This window comes from Lipotes vexillifer, unplaced genomic scaffold (assembly GCF_000442215.2).
Source record: "Lipotes vexillifer unplaced genomic scaffold, Lipotes_vexillifer_v1.1 scaffold634, whole genome shotgun sequence".
NCBI classification, from domain to species: Eukaryota; Metazoa; Chordata; class Mammalia; order Artiodactyla; family Lipotidae; genus Lipotes; species Lipotes vexillifer.
In genome coordinates, this window is record NW_006781096.1 from 1783552 (window position 1) to 1806538 (window position 22987).

General features: G+C 40.5%; 1 protein-coding gene across 2 annotated transcripts in view; it reads left to right on the top strand.

The window, feature by feature from the left end:
- Nucleotides 1-22987, top strand: part of TP53BP2 (tumor protein p53 binding protein 2) — a 71242-nt gene that overhangs the window by 38333 nt on the left and 9922 nt on the right. For both annotated transcript variants that reach the window (XM_007454484.1, XM_007454485.1), the window contains 10 exons: nt 9819-9920; nt 11859-12033; nt 12822-13003; nt 13361-13525; nt 13908-14136; nt 15529-15642; nt 15955-16103; nt 16873-17338; nt 18721-19496; nt 22438-22575. In XM_007454484.1, the coding sequence (XP_007454546.1) occupies nt 9819-9920; nt 11859-12033; nt 12822-13003; nt 13361-13525; nt 13908-14136; nt 15529-15642; nt 15955-16103; nt 16873-17338; nt 18721-19496; nt 22438-22575 (2496 nt within the window). The remainder of the gene's footprint in view (nt 1-9818; nt 9921-11858; nt 12034-12821; nt 13004-13360; nt 13526-13907; nt 14137-15528; nt 15643-15954; nt 16104-16872; nt 17339-18720; nt 19497-22437; nt 22576-22987) is intronic.

The following is a 22987-nucleotide window of genomic DNA, read 5'->3' on the forward strand; positions in this document are numbered from 1 at the left end:
GTTTTTGTTTTTGTTTGTTTTTTTTCGGCCACGCAGCATGCGGGATCGTAGTTTCCCGACCAAGGATCGAACCCATGCCCCCTGTACTGGAAATGCAGAGTCTTAGCCACTGGACTACCAGGGAAATCCCATCACTGGGTTGTTAGAAAACATCTTGATAGAAGTATAATTGTCATATGATAAACTGCACATATTTCAGGTATACAATTTGATAAGTTTTGACATATGTGTACACCTGTGAAGCCATTACCATAATGAAGATAATGAACATATCCATCACCCCCTCCCCCCCGCAAAAAAAGTTTCCTCATGTCCTTCTGTAATCCTTTCCTTCTTGCCTCCCTCCCCATCCTCAGGGAACTGCTAGCAAGTCTCCTTTATGTCACTACAAATTAGTTATATTTTCTAGAATCTAGGATAAATGGAGCCATCCAGTATGTACTCTTTTTGTCTGAATTTACTCAGGATAATTATTTTGAGATTAATCCATTTTGCTGTGTGTAGCAATAGTTGATTCCTTTTTATTGCTGTGTGTAGTAATAGTTGATTCCTTTTTATTGCTTCATTGTCTGGTTACACCACTCCTTATCCATTCATCTGTTGATGGACATTTGGGTTGTTTCCAGTTACTCCATATCAAGCTACAATGAATATTTGGGTACACATCTTTGTATGGACATATACTTTTATTTCTCTTGGGTGGATACTTAGGAGTGGAATGGTGGGGTCATTTGGTAGATGTATGTTAACTTTTTTTTTTTTTTAACGTCTTTATTGGAGTATAATTGCTTTACAGTGGTGTGTTGTATGTTAACTTTTAAAAAGCTGCCAGAGTGTTTTCCAAAGTGATTGTTTTATTTTACCTTCCCCACCAGAGAGTTCTAGTTTTTGCACATCCTTGCCAACATTTGGTATGGTCATTCCTTTTCATTTTGGCTGTCTAATAGGTGTGTAGTGGTATTACATTGTGGTTTTAATTTGTATCTCTCTAATGGCTAATGATGTTGGGCATCTATCATGTGCTTAGTTGCCATTTGTGTATTGTCTTTGGTGAAGTATTTGTTCACCTCTTTTGCTTCATTTTTTCTTTATTGGGTTGTTTACTTTCTTATTACTGAGTTTAAGGCTTCTTTATATATTCTGGATCCAAGTTTTTTATTACATAGATGATTCGCAAATATTTTTCCCAGTCTATGACTTGTTCTTAATTTTAATACAGTATAATTGATCAGTTGAGAAGTTTTCTAGTTTTAGATTTTACATCTAAGTTTATGATCCATTTTGCAGTAACATTTGCGTATGGTGTGAGAGTTAAAGTTCATTTTGTTTTTCGTATATGGATAGCAGTTGTACAAGCAGTATTTGTTGAAAACACTGAACTTTCTCCACTCAATGGCCTTTTTTTCTAAAATCAATTACCCCGTGTATGTGTGGGTCTATTTTTGTACTCTCTATCCTGCACAATTGATCTGTTTATCTATCATGATGTCAGTAACACACTGTATTGGTTACTGAAACATGGTAAGTCTTGAAGTCAGGTAGTGTATGTTTTCAACTTCATTCTTTACAAAGTTTTGGCTATTGTATGTCCTTTGCACTTCCATATGGAATTTTAGAATTTGGTTGTCAATTTATACAAAAAAAGCCTGCTGGAGTTTTGGTTGGGATTCTGTTGACTCTGTAGGTCAGTTTGGGAAGAATTGCCGTCTTGACAATATTGAGCTTTTCAGTTCGAGCTTTTCGGTTCATGGGCACGACTTCGCCATTTATTTAAGTCTTCTCTCTCTCAGCCATGTTTTGAAGTTTTCAGTGTGCAGATCTGGCACATCTTCTGTTACATTGATTCCTAAGTGCTTCATGTTTTTTATGCTATTGTTAGTGGTATTAAAAAAGTATTTTCTTCAGTTTCTGGTTGTTGCTAATATATAGAAATATAATTGCTTTGGGCATATTGATGTTTTATCCTGCATTCTTGCTAAATAAGTTATTCTGGTAGCTTTTTTGTAGATTCCATAGGATTTTCTTCATAGATGATTGTGTTGTCTTTGTGTAAAGACAGAAAAGAAACTTTTTTGTTTGTTTTTACATCTTTATTGGAGTATAATTGCTTTACAATGGTGTGTTAGTTTCTGCTTTATAACAAAGTGAATAAGTTATACATATACATATGTTCCCATATCTCCTCCCTCTTGCGTCTCCCTCCCTCCCACCCTCCCTATCCCACCCCTCTAGGTGGTCACAAAGCACCGAGCTGATCTCCCTGTGCTATGCGGCTGCTTCCCACTAGCTATCTATTTTACGTTTGGTAGTGTATATATGTCCATGCCACTCTCTCACTTTGTCACAGCTTACCCTTCCCCCTCCCCATATCCTCAAGTCCATTCTCTAGTAGGTCTGTGTCTTTATTCCTGTTTTACCCCTAGGATCTTCATGACATTTTTTTCCCCTTAAATTCCATATATATTTGTTAGCATACGGTATTTGTCTTTCTCTTTCTGACATACTTCACTCTGTATGACAGACTCTAGGTCCATCCACCTCATAACAAATAGCTCAATTTCATTTCTTTTTAAGGCTGAGTAATATTCCATTGTATATATGTGCCACATCTTCTTTATCCATTCATCTGATGATGAACACTTAGGTTGTTTCCATCTCCTGGCTATTGTAAATAGAGCTGCAGTGAGCATTTTGGTACATGACTCTTTGAATTATGGTTTTCTCAGGGTATATGCCCAGTAGTGGGATTCCTGGGTCGTATGGTAGTGCTATTTGTAGTTTTTTAAGGAACCTCCATACTGTTCTCCATAGTGGCTGTACCAATTCACATTCCCACCAGCAGTGCAAGAGTGTTCCCTTTTCTCCACACCCTCTCCAGCATTTATTGTTTCTAGATTTTTTGATGATGGCCATTCTGACCGGTGTGAGATGATATCTCATTGTAGTTTTGATTTGCATTTCTCTAATGATTAATGATGTTGAGCATTCTTTCATGTGTTTGTTGGCAGTCTGTATATCTTCTTTGGAGAAATGTCTATTTAGGTCTTCTGCCCATTTTTGGATTGGGTTGTTTATTTTTTTGTTATTGAGCTGCATGAGCTGCCTGTAAATTTTAGAGATTAATCCTTTGTACTGTCAATTGCTTCATTTGCAAATATTTTCTCCCATTCTGAGGGTTGTCTTTTGGTCTTGTTTATGACCTTGCTGTGCAAAAGTTTGAAGTTTCATTAGGTCCCATTTGTTTATTTTTGTTTTTATTTCCATTTCTCTAGGAGGTGGGTTAAAAAGGATCTTGCTCTGATTTATGTCATAGAGTGTTCTGCCTATGTTTTCCTCTAAGAGTTTGATAGTTTCTGGCCTTACATTTAGGTCTTTAATCCACTTTGAGCTAATTTTTGTGTATGGTGTTAGGGAGTGTTCTAATCTGATACTTTTACATGTACCTGTCCAGTTTTCCCAGCACTACTTATTGAAGAGGCTGTTCTTTCTCCACTGTACATTCCTGCCTCCTTTATCAAAGATAAGGTGACCATATGTGCATGGGTTTATCTCTGGGCTTTCTATCCTATTCCATTGATCTATCTTTCTGTTTTTGTGCCAGTACCATACTGTCTTGATTACTGTAGCTTTGTAGTATAGTCTGAAGTCAGGCAGCCTGATTCCTCCAGCTCCATTTTTTGTTCTCAAGATTGCTTTGGCTATTCGGGGTCTTTTGTGTTTCCATACAAATTGTGAAATTTTTTGTTCTAGTTCTGTGAAAAATGCCAGTGGTAGTTTGATAGGGATTGCATTGAATCTATAGATTGCTTTGGGAAGTAGAGTCATTTTCACAATGTTGATTCTTCCAATCCAAGAACATGGTATATCTCTCCATCTGTTTGTATCATCTTTAATTTCTTTCATCAGTGTCTTATAATTTTCTGCATACAGGTCTTTTGTCTCCTTAGGTAGGTTTATTCCTAGATATTTTATTCTTTTTGTTGCAATGGTAAATGGGAGTGTTTTCTTGATTTCACTTTCAGATTTTTCATCGTTAGTATATAGGAATGCCAGAGATTTCTGTGCATTAATTTTGTATCCTGCTACTTTACCAAATTCATTGATTAGCTCTAGTAGTTTTCTGGTAGCATCTTTAGGATTCTCTATGTATAGTATCATGTCATCTGCAAACAGTGACAGCTTTACTTCTTCTTTTCCGATTTGGATTCCTTTTATTTCCTTTTCTTCTCTGATTGCTGTGGCTAAAACTTCCAAAACTATGTTGAATAAGAGTGGTGAGAGTGGGCAACCTTGTCTTGTTCCTGACCTTAGTGGAAATGCTTTCAGTTTTTCGCCATTGAGGATGATGTTGGCTCTGGGTTTGTCATATATGCCCTTTATTATGTTGAGGAAGGTTCCCTCTATGCCTACTTTCTGGAGGGTTTTTATCATAAATGGGTGTTGAATTTTGTCGAAAGCTTTCTCTGCATCTATTGAGATGATCGTATGGTTTTTCTCCTTCAGTTTGTTAATATGGTGTATCACATTGATTGATTTGCATATATTGAAGAATCCTTGCATTCCTGGAATAAACCACACTTGATCATGGTGTATGATCCTTTTAATGTGCTGTTGGATTCTGTTTGCTAGTATTTTGTTGAGGATTTTTGCATCTATGTTCATCAGTGATATTGGCCTGTAGTTTTCTTTGTGACATCCTTGTCTGGTTTTGGTATCAGGGTGATGGTGGCCTCGTGGAATGACTTTGGGAGTGTTCCTACCTCTGCTATATTTTGGATGAGTTTGAGAAGGATAGGTGTTAACTCTTCTGTAGATGTTTGATAGAATTCACCTGTGAAGCCATCTGGTCCTTGGCTTTTGTTTGTCGGAAGATTTTTAATCACAGTTTCAATTTCACTGCTTGTGATCGGTCTGTTCATATTTTCTGTCTCTTCCTGATTCAGTCTTGGCAGGTTGTGCATTTCTAAGAATTTGTCCATTTCTTCCAGGTTGTCCATCTTATTGGCATAGAGTTGCTTGTAGTGATCTCTCATGATCTTTTGTATTTCTGCAGTGTCAGTTGTTACTTCTCCTTTTTCATTTCTAATTCTGTTGATTTTAGTCTTCTCCCTTTTTTTCTGGATGAGTCTGGCTAATGATTTATCAATTTTGTTTGTCTTCTCAAAGATCCAGCTTTTAGTTTTATTGATCTTTGCTATCGTTTCCTTCATTTCTTTTTCATTTATTTCTGATGTGATCTTTATGATTTCTTTCCTTCTGCTAACTTGGGGTTCTTTTTGTTCTTCTTCCTCTAATTGCTTTAGGTTCAAGGTTAGGTTGTTTATTCGAGATGTTTCCTGTTTCTTAAGGTAGGATTGTATTGCTATAAACTTCCCTCTTAGAACTGCTTTTGCTGCATCCCATAGGTTTTGGGTCATTGTATCTCCATTGTCATTTGTTTCTAGGTATTTTTTAATTTCCTCTTTGATTTCTTCAGTGATCACTTCGTTATTAAGTAGTGTATTGTTTAGCCTCCATGTGTTTGTATTTTTTACAGATCTTTTCCTGTAATTGATATCTAGTCTCATGGCGTTGTGGTCAGAAAAGATACTTGATACAATTTCAATTTTCTTAAATTTACCAAGGCTTGATTTGTGACCCAAGATATGATCTATCCTGGAGAATGTTCCATGAGCACTTGAGAAAAATGTGTATTCTGTTGTTTTTGGATGGAGTGTCCTATAAATATCAATTAAGTCCATCTTGTTTAATGTATCATTTAAAGCTTGTGTTTCCTTATTTATTTTCATTTTGGATGATCTGTCCATTGGTGAAAGTGGGGTGTTGAAGTCCCCTACTATGAATGTGTTACTGTCGATTTCCCCTTTTATGGCTGCTAGTTTTTGCCTTATGTATTGAGGTGCTCCTATGTTGGGTGCATAAATATTTACAATTGTTATATCTTCTTCTTGGATCGATCCCTTAATCATTATGTAGTGTCCTTCTTTGTCTCTTCTGATAGTCCTTATTTTAAAGTCTATTTTGTCTGATATGAGAATTGCTACTCCAGCTTTCTTTTGGTTTCCATTTGCATGGAATATCTTTTTCCATCCCCTTACTTTCAGTCTGTATGTGTCTCTAGGTCTGAAGTGGGTCTCTTGTAGACAGCATATATATGGGTCTTGTTTTTGTATCCATTCAGCCAATCTGTGTCTTTTGGTGGGAGCATTTAATCCATTTACATTTTAGGTAATTATCGATACGTATGTTCCTATTCCCATTTTCTTAATTGTTTTGGGTTTGTTATTGTAGGTCTTTTCCTTCTCTTGTGTTTCTTGCCTAGAGAAGATCCTTTAGCATTTGTTGTAAAGCTGGTTTGGTGGTGCTGAACTCTCTCAGCTTTTGCTTGTCTGTAAAGGTTTTAATTTCTCCATCAAATCTGAATGAGATCCTTGCTGGGTAGAGTAATCTTGGTTGCAGGTTTTTCTCCTTCATCACTTTCAGTATGTCCTGCCACTCCCTTCTGGCTTGTAGAGTTTCTGCTGAGAGATCAGCTGTTAACCTTATGGGGATTCCCTTGTGTGTTATTTGTTGTTTTTCCCTTGCTGCTTTTAATATGCTTTCTTTGTATTTAGTTTTTGACAGTTTGATTAATATGTGTCTTGGCGTATTTCTCCTTGGATTTATCCTGTATGGGACTCTCTGTGCTTCCTGGACTTGATTAACTATTTCCTTTCCCATATTAGGGAAGTTTTCAACTATAATCTCTTCAAATATTTTCTCAGTCCCTTTCTTTTTCTCTTCTTCTTCTGGAACCCCTATAATTCGAATGTTGGTGCGTTTAATGTTGTCCCAGAGGTCTCTGAGACTGTCCTCAGTTCTTTTCATTCTTTTTTCTTTATTCTGCTCTGCAGTAGTTATTTCCACTGTTTTATCTTCCAGGTCACTTATCCGTTCTTCTGCCTCAACTATTCTGCTATTGATCCCATCTAGAGTATTTTTTATTTCATTTATTGTGTTCATCGTTGCTTGTTTCACCTTTAGTTCTTCTAGGTCCTTGTGAAATGTTTCTTGCATTTTCTCTATTCTATTTCCAAGATTTTGGATCATCTTTACTATCACTATTCTGAATTCTTTTTCAGGTAGACTGTCTATTTCCTCTTCATTTGTTAGGTCTGGTGGGTTTTTATCTTGTTCCTTCATCTGCTGTGTGTTTTTCTGTCTTCTCATTTTGCTGATCTTACTGTGTTTGGGGTCTTCTTTTTGCAGGCTGCAGGTTTTGTAGTTCCCATTGTTTTTGGTGTCTGTCCCCAGTGGCTATGTTTGGTTCAGTGGGTTGTGTAGCTTCCTGGTGGAGGGGACTAGTGCCTGTGTTCTGGTGGATGAGGCTGGATCTTGTCCTTCTGGTGGGCATGTCCACGTCTGATGGTGTGTTTTCGGGTGTCTGTGGACTTATGATTTTAGGCAGCCCCTCTGCTAATGGGTGGGGTTGTGTTCCTGTCTTGCTAGTTGTTTGGCATAGGGTGTCCAGCACTGTAGCTTACTGGTCGTTGAATGAAGCTGGGTGCTGGTGTTGAGATGGAGATCTCAGGGAGATTTTCCCCTTTTGGTATTCCGTGGAGCTGGGAGGTCTCTTGTGGACTAGTGTCCTGAAGTTGGCTCTCCCACCTCAGAGGCACAGCACTGACTCCTGGCTGCAGCCCCTAGATCCTTTCATCCACACGGCTCAGAATAAAAGGGAGAAAAAGTAGAAGGAAAGAAGATAAAAGAAAATAAAGTAAGATAAAAGAAAATAAAGTCATTAAAATAAAAAAATAATTATTAAGAAAAATTAAAACAAAAAACGGACGGATAGAACCCTAGGACAAATGGTGAAAGCAGAGCTATACAGACAAAATCTCACACAGAAGCATAGACATACACACTTACAAAAAGAGGAAAAGGGGAAAAATAATAAATCTTCCTCTCAAAGTCCACCTCCTCAATTTGGAATGATTTGTTGTCTATTCAGGTATTCCACAGAATCAGCGTACATCAAGTTGATTGTGGAGCTTTAATCTGCTGCTCCTGAGGCTGCTGGGAGAGACTTCCCTTTCTCTTCTTTGTTCGCACATCTCCCGGGGTTCAGCTTTGGATTTGGCCCCTCCGTAGGTCGCCGGAGGGCGTGTGTTCTTCGCTCAGACAGGACGGGGTTAAAGGAGCCACTGATTCGGGGACTCTGGCTCACTCAGGCCGGGGGGAGGGAGGGGCACGGAGTGCGGGGCGGGCCTGCGGCGGCAGAGGCCAGCAGGACGTTGCACCAGCCTGAAGCGCGCCGAGCATTCTCCCGGGAAAGTTGTCCCTGGATCCCAGGACCCTGGCGGTGGCGGCCTCCCCGGACGGGAGGTGTGGATAGTGACCTGTGCTCGCACACAGGCTTCTTGGTGGCGGCGGCAGCAGCCTTACCGTCTCATGCCCGTCTCTGGGGTCCGCGCTGTTAGCCGCGGCTCATGCCCGTCTCTGGAGCTCCTTTATGCAGCGCTCTTAATCCCCTCCCCTCACGCACCAGGAAACAAAGAGGGAAGAAAAAGTCTCTTGTCTGTTCGGCAGCTTCAGACTTTTCCCGGACTCCCTCCCGGCAGCCCCGCCCGCCCCGGGGGGTGAGCAGACAAGCCTCTCGGCCTGGTGGGTGCCGGTCGGCCCTGATCCTCTGTGCGGGAATCTCTCCGCTTTGCCCTCCGCACCCCTGTTGCCGCGCTCTCCTCTGCAGCTCCGAAGCTTTCCCCCTCCGCCACCCGCAGTCTCCGCCCCCGAAGGGACTTCCAGTGTGTGGAAACCTTTCCTCCTTCACGGCTCCCTCCCACTGGTGCAGGTCCCGTCCCTGTTCTTTTGTCTCTATGTTTTCTTTTTTTTCTTTTGCCCTACCCAGGTGCGTGGGGACTTTCTTGCCTTTTGGGAGGTCTGAGGTCTTCTGCCAGCGTTCAGTAGGTGTTCTGTAGGAGTTGTTCCACATGTAGATGTATTTCTGATGTATCTGATGCTGTTGGTATCTTGTAATGAATCACATAGAAGCAATTCTCCTTTCAGGTAAAGCTGCAGAAAAACGACTGAATAATGGCTGTTCCTTCATTATCTCCTTTTTCTACTTTTCTTCTTTTTCTGCTAGTGTTGGAGGGTCTCCTGCAGAGTCTGAGGGTGGCTGTGGCTCACCACAGGGACAAGGACACTGGCAACAAAAGTTCAGGGGAGTACTCCTTGGTGTGAGCCCTCCCACAGTCCGCCATTAGCCCCATCCAAGAAGCGTTTTCGTTTTCAATCTGGACACAGTTTATTTCTCCTTTTTTGTTCTATGGCACTTGATTAAACCTCTTAGGACCATGTCCGATGGATGTTTAGAGAGTGGACATCTTGCTTTGTCCCTGATGACCCAATGTATCTTGAATTTTTAAAATTCTGCTGTCATAGTTTTAAAGGGTGTTTTGATGACTGTATTCTAGGTTTGCTGCCAGTGTCCCAGTATCATGTTTAATATGGTCAAACACTGCCTTCCTAATTTAAGTTAACTATAGAACGAGGTAATTCCAAATTGTTCCATCTGTGTCATTGACTATTGAAACTAGTTAATTTAAATTTACAACTCAGAAGAGTGTTGGTCTGTATGTTAGTATGTTTTATATGTTAATAAGTCAATGTGGAGTATTAATATAAAAGTTAATGGTTTCTTTAATATTATGGAAGAAAAATGACTAAATAATTTTGCCATGTGTGGTTCAGGTGACGCTTATAAATAGGGCTTTGAGGGAGGAATCTCTGTGATCATTTTGTACTACGTTGGATTGTTTGCAATTTTTTTTTGGTAGGTTAATAGTCCTAGGATGGACCTGACACTTGCTGAACTTCAGGAGATGGCATCTCGCCAGCAACAGCAGATTGAGGCCCAGCAACAAATGCTGGCCACTAAGGTAATATTGTGTTTTCAAAGACCTAACAGGCCACTCCTGTTAATGTGTGTGTAAAGCCGTTTACGTTCCATCCTCACTAGTAAACCAGTTACCTCATACATACGTGTTGATACCATCAACCCGAAAGGTACCTGCTTTCTTCTCTTCACTACAGCATTTTGTAGAAACCTTAAATCATCCATTTGTTCCAGATCTTCCTGACCACCATTCTGATCAGAGTTAACCACTCTATGTTGAGTATCAGTAAAACAGGAACAGCGGAAAGAACCTTTCAGCTTTGCTTGTAGGCACAACTCTGGGCTAACCTTCTCCTGAATCATTACTACAGCAAGAGGAGCTTGCTGCTCCTGCAAACCTGTCCCCAGCTGCTGCTTGGCACTGGTAACAGGCTGCTTGCCTTTATCTGGGGACATTCTTCAACCACCACCTAATTCTCATCCTGTCCTTGGACAAAGAAAACATGGGAAGCCTCTCCATTTCTATCTAAACCAGTCTCCCTGCTGCTGCTTCTGCCAGCCATGGGCTTCTAGTCTAAGCCAGATGTTGTCAGACTTTGTCTGTAAAGGGCTGACATATTTTAGGCTTTGCAAGCTGTGCTGTCTCAGCTCTGCAGTTGTAGCAGGAACGCAGCCATATACAAACAGGTATGGCAGTGTGCCGAGAAGACTTTACTTACGACACGGATAGCAAGCTGGATTTCGCCTGCAGGTCTGCCAGCCCCTGGTCTAAATACCCAGTCTCTGCCGCCGACCAGTCTTTGAGGGACTGTAAGTTCTCTTGGGGTGAACAACTTGAGGGTTTGAGTAGCAAGGTCCCCAGCAGGGCTTTGAAGTGATGGCCAGGGATTCTTTAAGGTGGTTCTCAACATGCACGGTGGCCTTCCCTGGAATACTTCCTAGGGTTCCAATGCATCCTTTCTACTTCTGATGCCAGACACCAGCTTTTTCAAAATCATGTGTATCATTGCTTCTCAAACTTTAATACGAATACAGATCACCTAGGGATCTTGTTAAAAATGCATATTTTGATTCAGTAGGTGTGGGTTGGAGTCTGACATTTTGCATTTCTAACAGGGTCCCATGTGATGCTGATGCAGCATTCCTTGAGTTGCAAGGACATGAATTCAAAGGAAAAGGTTCATTGTTAACAGAATAACTCTCTACCCTCAGGGTCTTATTTTGAAACTATTTCTGTGTTATTTGTATGTTTTAGCCATATTAATCTGTGAAGTTTACCCTTGATTATAAATTGGTGGCTATATTACTCAGTTAAAAATTTTAATATAATAGAAATAAAATTGTAAGTTGCATTATTGCAGTTTTCTAAAGGCACTAAGTAGTTCTTTAGGTCTTTTCTAAGTGTATTGAGTGTGTACTAACTATGTACAATACTGTTGACAGAGATTTACATTTACATTTCACATTCACTGTAGCCCTAGGAGGACTAGTGATCATCTCATTTTATAGGTGAAGAGACAGACTTGTGGATTTGGTGAAATTATGTAATTTGCCCAAAGTCTCATAGCTAATAAGTGGCAGAGCTTGGGTTTGAATCCAAATTGGACTTCAAAGTATATCATTTAACAGCTTTCTTTTACTGCCTCCCCCCTACATGAGCTCCTTCTTAAAATTATAGCCGCAGCTCATGAAAACTAGTTCAAGGATCACTGCTTGCTTGCTGCACAAGGACCACTTGGAGAAAAATACTGGTTCCTGGATCTTACCCCCTAAGAGGTAGATTCTAGGCTTGGGCCCGGGAGAGTCTGTTTTTCACAAACTCCCCAGGTGGTTCTCATAGCAGCGTGTAGGACAGATGGTGAGACCAGAGCAACGCCACCGGTGTACCTCAGCCTGGGCACCTCAGGGTGTGGTTAGATTAATTGTGGGTTAGTGGTCTGCTGTTTAAAATGACATGTCTGATGATGGCTTTTATCTTCAGGAACAGCGCTTAAAGTTTTTGAAACAGCAAGATCAGCGTCAACAGCAACAAGCTGCTGAACAGGAAAAACTTAAGAGGCTCAAAGAAATAGCTGAGAATCAGGAAGCTAAGCTGAAAAAAGTGAGAGCGCTTAAAGGCCACGTGGAACAGAAGAGGCTAAGCAACGGGAAACTTGGTGAGTTGCTCGCATTTGGTTTACCTCAGTGCTAAATGCTACAGTGTTAGACTGTTTGGGTGTAAGAAAACGCATTGGTATAAGAAAACATGTTGGTGTAGGAAGTTTATATGAATCAGCAGTAAGTAAGAAGAATAAGATGAGACTCTGTATGTAGATCAACTTAAAAGGATTTTTTGGGAAAAGTATAATTCACTGCAGTTTTGCTGCTGCTGCTTCCCCCTGAATTGAGTTCAGCTGTTGAATGTTTTAGACAAGGTTTCTAAGTTCCCTTTGGAAAACGTAGTAGTAGTAGTAGTAGTAGTAGTAGTAGTTTTCATTTATTTATTTATTTATTTGGTCGCACCAGGTCTTAGTTGCAGCAGGCGGGCTCCTTAGTTGCGGCTCCAGGGCTCCTTAGTTGTGGCATGTGAACTCTTAGTTGCGGCATGCGTGTGGGATCTAGTTCGCTGACCAAGGATGGAACCCAGGCCCCCTGCACTGAAGTCCTCTTTCTCTCTATTTTTTGACTGAAAAAAATAGATTTTTTTTTGATGAAGGTAAGGATTTTTATGCATATAATGGCTCCATCTATTACAATACCATTTTAATTAAAATTTTAGTGATTTGATTTAGAGATGTCTGTTTGATTTAGAGGTGCTTATAAAGGAATAGGTTGATTCTAGGACATTCCTGAAAATTTTCTCTACTTTTTATGAGAAAGTTTATGGTACATCCTGGTTGCCCAGAAAGCAGTCCATTCTCATTTTTCTTTTCAACTACTGTTGCTTTTCTCGTTCTTACTTTAGTGGAGGAAATTGAGCAGATGAATAGTTTGTTCCAGCAAAAGCAGAGGGAGCTCGTTCTGGCTGTGTCAAAAGTAGAGGAACTTACAAGACAGCTAGAGATGCTCAAGAATGGCAGGATTGATGGTCACCATGACAACCAGTCCGCGGTGGCTGAGCTTGATCGGCTGTACAAGGAGCTGCAGGTAAACTGTGGCCACCTGTGACATTCAGTGGCACATCCTCTCTAGGACGACAGCATTGTCCACATAAGGGGCAGGAAGTCCTGGATTTCGGCCTCTTTTCCTTAAAGCGGGGAGGGGGAGGAAGACCTAAACCCCGCAGAATCCAGAATAAACTTTATAGTACCTCGGACAGGAAATCTGAGGTGTTCCTTATGACCACAGCTGGTGGTCCAACACTTAATTTTAAACCGTGAGATGAGAAGTATGGGGGGACCTTACATTTTTAGAAATTGTATAATAGCGAACCATGTGATTATCCGTTTGAGAAATTTTTCTTCCTACTCCTTGGCTACCTTTTATTCCCTTAATTTTGTTCAGTTAAGAAACAAACTGAACCAGGAGCAGAATGCCAAGCTGCAACAACAGAGGGAGTGCTTGAATAAACGCAATTCAGAAGTGGCGGTCATGGACAAGCGTGTTAATGAGCTCAGGGACCGGCTGTGGAAGAAGAAGGCGGCCCTGCAGCAGAAAGAGAACCTTCCAGTAAGTGTGCTGTTGGCCGGGGTCGGGAGGAGGGGACGATGACCGTCCCAGTGAGGTCAGTACTTGCAGCAGCATCTTCAGAATCATTGCTCGGTGCGTCCTCCAGAACGGGACGGGACCTGTGACTTCTTGAAAGAGAATCCACTGTTCTTATACTTCTAATATCATCACCTACGTAGCTCTGCTCTTTTTTCTAATTCTTGTAATAAAGTGTGGGTGAGAGTTCACCATGGGGTGTTTTTGTTTGGGGACATCTCTTGTAGATTTGATGGCTAGATCCTGCAAGTGCCAATTTTTAACAAAATTATGAACACGTCACGGGCTTTTCTGAGTCAGATCCAGCCTGACTTGTAATACTAAAGGCTCTGTGCTTTCTCCTAAGGTTTCGTCTGATGGACACCTGCCCCAGCCGGGGGCGTCGGGGCCGAGTCGAGTGGCTGCGGTCGGTCCCTATATCCAGTCGTCAACTATGCCCCGGATTCCCTCGAGGCCTGAGCTTCTGGTGAAGCCAGCCCTGCCCGATGGGCCTGGGGCCACGCAGGCTTCCGAGGGGTCCATGAAAGTCCAGACACTGCCCAACATGAGATCTGGGGCCGCTTCACAAGTGAAAGGTAAAACCAGGCATTTCCAAGTCATTCCAGGGCTTAGTTGCTCCCGTGTTCACTATGATTTTCCCCCAAGTTTGAGTTATTTATTTGTTTGTTTGTTTTTGTATACCTTTCTTTTATTTGTGCTTCACAGCAAGTCTTTTTTTTTTTAATTTAGATTTTTTTTTTCCCTCCAAGTTTGAGTTTAAAAAGATGTCTTCCTATCCCTTGTTCATGTGGCAATTCTAAGAATCTCCTTGTGTTCTTTGGGGTTAAGAAATGATAATTTTCTTAACCCTAAGTACTATAGGGTTCTGTTCAGGAAATGAAATAAAACATCAGGTTTTTAAAAACCTGGAAATTGTTTTGAATTCCTTCTCGTTAATATGGAAATTTTGATCTGATGTTAATAACTTGAGAACTTTCCTTGTGGTATAAAAACTCCAGATATGTTAGCGGTGTTGTCTCCACAGACTGCGAGACAGTAGGTCCATTCTGTTGATGATTGGTGTTTGCTCTTCGTATATGTTTCTGTGTGAGAATTTGCCTGATGATAATTTTTAGAATAAAGGTAAACATATTGGGAGATGAAAGTGAAAGTAACAGAGGCTCGTTGTGTTAGTGGTCTTTGCATTCTGTGTGTAGTCCTCAGATACTTGGCCGGGGGCGGGGGGCAGGTGCAAGCCAGACTTTTATAATAGGAGGAAAAAATGAAGGGAGAGTTGTAGGAAAAGCAGGGCAAAAAACATCCTTTAATGAGCTTATTAAAAACTCACCCCTGGAGAAAAAAAAATAGAATCGTCTCTTTTCTGTAACCACTTTCATGTGTAAATAATAGCTAACTTTAAAATTATTTATTATTTTGCAGTAATTGCCACTGTGAAGCAGTAGTGCTGCATAGTCTGGGTTTTATTGTAGAAAGAGTTAGTTTTGTTTTTTTTTTAAGGAAAAATAAAAGCTATGGCTTTGAAACTTAAATACCAGTGTAGAAAAAACCTGAATACTCTGATTTACCCAAGACTGAGGTCAGAGTCATGGGCTGAAAGTCCGTGCTTTTGCTTTTGTTGTGTGTGCATCACTTGTGGTGGTTATGTAAGACACACCAGAGAGCCCTTGGTCTGCTAGATTGGAAGTCATTTTCTGGGTGGGATGGTGACGTTTTCTTACCTGGTGAGGAGTAATGCATCCTTGCTGCTTCAAACGGACTTTCTGTTGATGGTGATTAATTTGTTTGAGTCAGCAGGAGCACTCAAATTACAAGTATAAAATCTGATGTTTTCTAAGTAAGTTTACTGGGGTTTTTGTGAGTCTGAGATGTAAATCCATTTTTAGAGATTTAACTTCTTAGCAGCAAAGTGAACCATTAAACATCTCCTTAGAATGCCAGGTTATTGCAGTTGCTTTTCTGTGTTCTAGGCTCTAAAATCCATCTGCTTGGCCCTGATTGGACTCCTCCGAGTGCAGATCTTTTCTCGAGCCAGCAAGCCTCTGCTTCTGTGTCCAAAAGCTCTGGGAACGCTCCAGACCAAGGTGAGGTTTACTTGTGCTGTTCCTGAATATTCTGTTTTGGGCATCTAAAGGTTCTGTGTATTCTTTTTTAGATAGCTTATTTTCTAGTGTGTTAAGACCAGGGACTGTGTTTATTTCCAGAACAGCTTCATTTAGCCAGGGAATTAAGGTACTAGCATTGTAGTGTTGGGTTATCCTTTAATCAACTTAATTTAAGAATGGAAGAGCATTTAGTGGGTATACGTTTGAGGAGAGAGAAACGTGTGAATAAGAAATTTTATTGCAAGCAGTTTGATTATCAGTGTGATTCTTTTTTTTTCCTGTCTTCTTCAGCTGATGATGGGGAGGTTCCGCTGAGGGAGAAGGAGAAGAAAGTGCGTCCCTTTTCAATGTTTGACACCGTGGACCAGTCTGCTGCGCCACCCGCCTTTGGTACCCTCAGGAAGAACCAGAGCAGTGAAGATATCTTGCGGGATGCTCAGGTACTTGAGAATATCCCAGTTTTAAGATTTAATGGTAATTCTATATACATTTTTTTTTTCTTTAGAAGAGAGAAAGTATTATGTAAGGGAGAGAAAAAAACAAAATCTATCTGGAAGATTAGAAAATACAACAGCATTCTGTTATTTTAAATTCTGTTGCTTGAGTATATTTGTGGTCTCACATCGTACTGGCACATGACTAACATGCTTGCTTCTGGGTCATATTTTGTTTGATTCTCTAAGAAAATACTAGTGCATTGAAGAACATTGTATTTGTGCTGCTCAGTTACCTTGTTTCTTCAAAATTTGGAGCTTAGGTGTGTCAAGCAATCTGATGATGAATCTTCCATAACTGTTAGGATCCCAACCTTTGATAACCAGTCTATGGCTGCATGCTCCAAGTTAGGAGTTTTTTTTAACCATGTGGCCCAGATTGCGTGAAGTTCCGATGAACGAGAATGGTTTTCAGTTATTGGTGCCATCCGTGAATATGTAAAATGGCAGTTAAAAGTTTTCAAGTGGCCACTTATCGTTGCCCAAATAGGAAGGGGCAAATGCGGAGGAAATCGTACGGGGCAGGATTTGTATTGCATTACTGAAGTGCCTTTTACGTGTGATTTAGTTCAGAGATTTAAAAGTTTTTAATGATTTTTAAATGTAGAGCTAGTCTTTTCAGTCTGTACTTAACATTTGTGAAGTTTAGGTTGTCTGGAACATCCTGTATACCCAGTTACACAGTATTTTAATCGGCTGTTGTGTGTGTTTACAGGCTGCAAATAAGAATGTAGCTAAGGTACCACCTCCTGTTCCATCAAAACCAAAACAGATTAATTTGCCTTATTTTGGACAAACTAATCAGTCGCCCTCAGACATTAAGCCAGATGGAAACCCTCAGCAGTTGTCAGCGGCTGTCGCATCCACGGGAAACAAACCCAAACCAGCAGGGCAGCAGCAGAGGGTCCTGCTGGCTGCCAGCATGCCTTCAGTTGGCCAAGCAGACCAGATCCTTCCTCCAGGTTCTAAGCAAGAAAGTCCCCCTGCTGCTGCCGTCCGGCCCTTCACGCCTCAGCCTTCCAAGGACACCCTCCTTCCGCCCTTCAGAAAACCCCAGACCGTGGCTGCCAGCTCCATATACTCTATGTATACCCAGCACCAGGCTCCCGGCAAAAACTTCCAGCAGGCCGTGCAGAGCGCATTGACCAAGTCCCATCCCCGAGGGCCCCACTTTCCGAGCGGTAAGATTCTTGGTCTCGTCTTCCCCTGCGTGGATGTGTTTCCATCCTACACCAGAGCTGCCGTCGATCAGTAAACAGCACAGTGACTGGTACCTCTTTTGACTGATGCTTTTGTCCTAAGAGATTTGTTTCATTATGGCTTCTGTTCTCCATGGGGAGTTTAAAAGAGTTTGTGCTAAATGTCAGCTACTGTAGTAGCCGAAGATGGTAGGTGCATAAAATGAAATAAATATGAAAATTGATGCATAAAACCTATAGCGATGACATAACCTTCTGTGTTGAATTTCCTGTGTGCGTTTGTTTCCCGCTCACGGATGAGCTCCTCGGTGAGTGGGGAAAAGTGCCTGCAGGGGATCGCTGCGCAGGGGGATGTGTCTTCACTCTAGGTCTGACCAGGTGTTCTTGGTGCCTAGAGGATTAGACAACTGCCTCTGTATATGTTTTTTTTTTTTTAATGTTCTCTACTATATTTTAAGTTGTTCTGATGAGGACACAGTTACTAGTTAAATATAAAACACAAAAAGATTACTTTGTGTTCAACATACATAATTTGGTAACTTGTTGGGTTCTTTCTAAGAGTCATTAGTTTATGGGACTGGAATAAAATTCACTATGTTTTAATGGAATGAAAATGGCTTTCTAGTTATGAAATAAGCACGTAATTGTGGCCCAGAATGTCATGAAAGTAATTACACAGCAGAGAATTAGTATATATGCTACATCTTACTCTTTTTCATGAGTCTGGTGAAAACTGCTAATATAATAATTCGGGAATTAGATAATGATGATGTAATCAGAATGTTTAAGGAGAATAGTTTTGGTAAATAGAAGTGGTTATTAATAATTTTGTAAGCCAAATGATTTCTCACATTGATTTCCTTTTGAAAATTGTGAAAGATGGGATAGTGCATGTTTAGTTTTAATCTGGACACGTGAAAGGATCACCAGTTTTCACTGATTCTAAATTCTTTTCACATTTTGACATTTTATTTATTTATTTTTATTTTAATTTCTTTTTACATTTTGACATTTTATTTATTTATTTTTATTTTAATTTTTTTTTACATTTTGACATTTTAAATTTGGATATTACGGTCTGTGATTTCTTACAATTATAATTGACAGCATTTTCTTTCATATTGGTGCATAAAATAATGGTACCTCTTTACAGTCAATGAGGGTTTTGATTCTGTAATAAGTTTATTATGCAACGATGGAAACCTTGCTTTGTTGTTTGTGATTTTTAAAAATTAGTTGTATTGAAGGGTATTATGTAATAACTATGAAATTAAAAGAGGCTTTAGTTACTGTTAGCTATGTCTGTTATTTGCTAGTTTTGTTTAATTAATACTAATCAGGGCTTTTTTTCCATCTCCAATTAGTTTATGGCAAGCCTGTGATTGCTACTGCCCAGAACCCACAGCAGCTCCCAGAGAACATTTATTCCAATACACAGGGCAAACCTGGCAGCCCGGAACCTGAAACAGAGCCCATTTCTTCAGTTCAGGAGACCCATGAAAACGAAAGAATTCCTAGGCCACTGAGCCCAACCAAATTACTGCCTTTCTTATCTAATCCTTACCGAAACCAGAGCGATGCTGACCTAGAAGCCCTGCGAAAGAAACTGTCGAATGCACCACGGCCACTAAAGAAACGCAGCTCTATTACAGAGCCAGAGGGTCCTAATGGGCCGAATATTCAGAAACTTCTGTATCAGAGGACCACCATCGCCGCCATGGAGACCATCTCCGTCCCGGCACACGCATCGAAGTCCACTTCTGGGACTGCCAGCCCGGAAAGCCCGATGGAGACCCAGAATCCATATTTGCACGTGGAGCCAGAGAAGGAGGCGCTCCCTCTGGCCCCTGAGCCGGTATCCCCGGGGGAAGCAGGGAGCGCCAGTACAGAGAGCAGTGACCTGCCCGCTCCTTCTCCGGGCCTTGAGTATGAGCCTGAAGGAGTCCCAGACAGCAGTCCAAGTTTCCAGAACAACATGGAAGAGCCAAACCCAGAGGCTCCCCCTCTGCTTGAAGTGTACCTCGAGGAGTACCCCCCCTACCCACCCCCGCCGTACCCCTCTGGGGAGCCAGAAGGCCCAGGAGAAGACCCTGTGAGCCTGCGTCCGCCTGAGATCACTGGGCAGGTTTCTCTGCCTCCTGTAAGTACTGTGGTGTCTTGTGGTCACTGCAGAAACCTTTTGTCTTGTCACAGCTTTCTAGGTGGCTAGTTGTCCCTACTCAGTGAAACACCAGTGAGTACTTACAGCCGGCCATTCACCAAAGATGGTCTGTGTTTAAACTGCGTGTTGTAGCAAATGTGTTCTACAGCTTGCCCTTTATTTTACAGTTCCCTTGGCACAGAGTGGATCTTATAAATGTTATCAAAACGCAATATATTCAGCATCACAAACATTTTAATTTGGGGGAAAGAACCCCTTTATGAAGGAAACAAAGTTTTGCTCTTATACCTATAAACACCATGTTCGCTGTTTCTTCTCTAGCTGGTGTCACATATTATGGAAGGCAACACTGGGAATGAAAAGACCTGGATTTGGAACTTTCGATCACTAGATTAGCTCTGTGAAATCGGGCAGATGGTTTAACTTCTCTCATTGGTGATATCACTCTTTCAGACTTTTCTTTTTCTAGCAGTGAAATTTATTTTCAATGTCATATTTAGGTGGAACCTCAAACTTCCAATGCTGATAAAATTGGAAGGGTTCTGGATGAAATGGGGGCTGGGGGAGGTAACCGAGCAGAGAGTGGGGTGGACCCTCTGCAGCCTTTTCCTCTGCTTCAGCCTGGTTTGAAGTCTCTGGGTATCATGGCGATCCCTCAGGTTTCCTTGTGCTCTGACATTAAGTTACTCTATTTCAGTACTTGTAATTGGTCCATTCATATTTTCTATTTCTTCCTGGTTCAGTCTTGGAAGATTGTACCTTTCTAAGAATTGGTCCATTTCTTCTAGTGTGGACAGTCATTTTATTGGCATGTAGTCGCCTGTAGTAGTCTCTTATGGTCCTTTGTATATCTGTGGTGTCGGTTGTAACTTCTCCTTTTTCATTTCTAATTTTGTTCATTTGGGCCCTCTCCCTTTTTTTCTTGACGAGTCTGGCTAAAGGTGTATCAATTTTGTTTATCTTTTCAAAGAGCCAGCTTTTAGTTTCATTGATCTTTTCTGTTGTTTTCTTCGTCTCTAGTTCATTTATTTCTGCTCTGATCTTTATGATTTCTTTTCTTCTGCTAAGTTTTGTTTTTCCTTCTCTAGTTGCTTTAGATGTAAGCTTAGGTTGAGGTTTTTCTTGTTTCCTGAGGTAAGTTTGTATCACTGTAAACTTTCCTCTTAGAACTGCTTTTGCCGCGTCCCATAGGTTTTGGATGACGCTAAGTTATTCTTAATAAACATACATACATATTTGTATGTTTATTCTAAAGCTTTGTATGTTTTGACTTGGGCATGTCTTCTGCACTCCTTCCAAATATTAAGCTTTTCTTTGGAAGTTTATTATGTCACTTTGAAATAGGTGAGAGAAGATCAGAATCCCAAAATGTCTTCAAAGTTGGTTTTTTCAGAGTTTAGTTTGAAGTCATTTTGTTTCAGTAGGATGCCAAGCTATGAATTTTTAAAACCTGGGCAAAAGCACAATAGCATATCGTCAGGATGTTTTTTAAGTGCTTTATATGCTTGATCCCTTATTACATCTTTTAGATGTGGTGGAAGTCAAAGATAGTGATTATCCAAAGTTGCCTCAGCTACTAGTTTACACTTGACATTTGTTTAAAAATTCTATATGGTAAACATTGAATTCTAGTGAAAAAAGTTTTAAAATAGAGGTTAACACTTTTTTAACAATTCTGTGCTGCTCCGTCCTGAGGCGTGATTCTCTTTGAGTTAAACCTGCAAGATTCTGTTATTCCTGGGAAGGTGATCTATAAACTTTGCTGGGAAGGGGATCTATAAACTTTCCTGGGAAGGTGATCTATAAACTTTCCCCTTCTTGGTTCAAGTAAAATAGAAGCCACTGTCTCGTACTGTTGTTTGAAAGTGGGTATGATTGTACTGTTTATGAGTTGTATTATCTCAGCCATGTAATGTTCACTCTTGTTTTCTTTTTTTCGAGAGACAGAAACATTTTAGCCATTGTACATTTATGAAATATATTCATTGCTACTTAACGTTTTTCGAAACTCAGTAGTCTTCCACATCTGAAATAAAATAAAGAGAAGTATGTGCAGCATATCATACCCTAGGAAATGTTTCCACTCTGTTGGCTGTGTTTAAGAAACCTATCTTATAGGATGTTAGATCTAGTTTTAACATTTGCCTTAGTTTTCTAAGCCTGATGTATTAAAATGTAGAAAAGATGGTTAATTTACCCATGTGTCTTGGAGTACAGTTAAATTTTTAAATATAAAATAGTGATAGCATTTTAAGACTTGTAGAATTCCTCCCTGGTATGTCTAAGACAGACTAATCATCTTTATCTTTTACCTTCATAATATGCTTCACTCCCCTTCCCCCCCAGGAGGCATTATGTTGGATATGGTTAAAAGGAGGGGCTTTGAAGAAGCCAGATTCCTTGGATTTGAATTCCAGCTCTGATGTTTACTGGCTGTGTGCCTCAACTTCCTTATCTGTAAAATGGGATAATAGGGTTTTCAAGAGGAATAAATGAATAATCATTCAATAAATGTCAGCTCTCACAATTCTCAGTTTGTGCTCTTGCCCAGTTTATTAATGTGGGGTTAGCGCTACTGTATTAGGTAATTAAAGACCAATCTTGGCTAATTTTGATCCTTGATGGAGAACCAGCCCACTTCCTACTGCAGATTATACTCTTAGCGCCTGTTACCCAAATGTAGTTTTCACTAGGCTTTAAAGAGTTAGATTCTTCCCACTTAGTTACGTGGGTTTATTCATTAAGTGCTAAATATATATATATATATATACATATATATATATGTATGTATGTGTATATATATATGTATTTTCAAAGTTCCTTTTACTATCTCAGATGAGATATTATTCCTCCCTTTTTGTTGTTTTTTGGTCTCTTGCTTAGACCGGGATCCTTAACCTTCCGTGCATTTCTTTTGCAGGGCAAAAGGACAAACTTGCGTAAAACTGGTTCAGAGCGGATTGCTCATGGAATGAGGGTGAAATTCAACCCCCTTGCTTTACTTCTAGATTCCTCTTTGGAGGGAGAATTTGACCTTGTACAGAGAATTATATATGAGGTACGATTGAATTAGTACATTTCTTATATACCACCTTGTATTTTGTTTTAAAGCTCTAATCAGAAGGCTACTGCAGGGAAAGTGTACTTTTGCATTGTTTTCTCTTTTGGGAGGTGGGGTTGTTGAGAGGAACTCTTGAGCATGCTCCAAAACCAGCTCCTCTGTTTTAAAGGTGTGGCTGTAACACTTTGAATAAATAGTGCGGAAGTTCAGTTATTCACTGGGGGTACTTTCCTTAGGGACATCATGACCCTCCTTTAAAAGTTGCTCAAGTATGCATTTGTACTCTGCAGTGTTAAATTACGGATGTGGTCCCTACTTTTCAGAAACCTGCTATTTAAAATATTTTTGGTTGGGGCTTCCCTGGTGGCGCAGTGCTTGAGAGTCCGCCTGCCGATGCAGGAGACGCGGG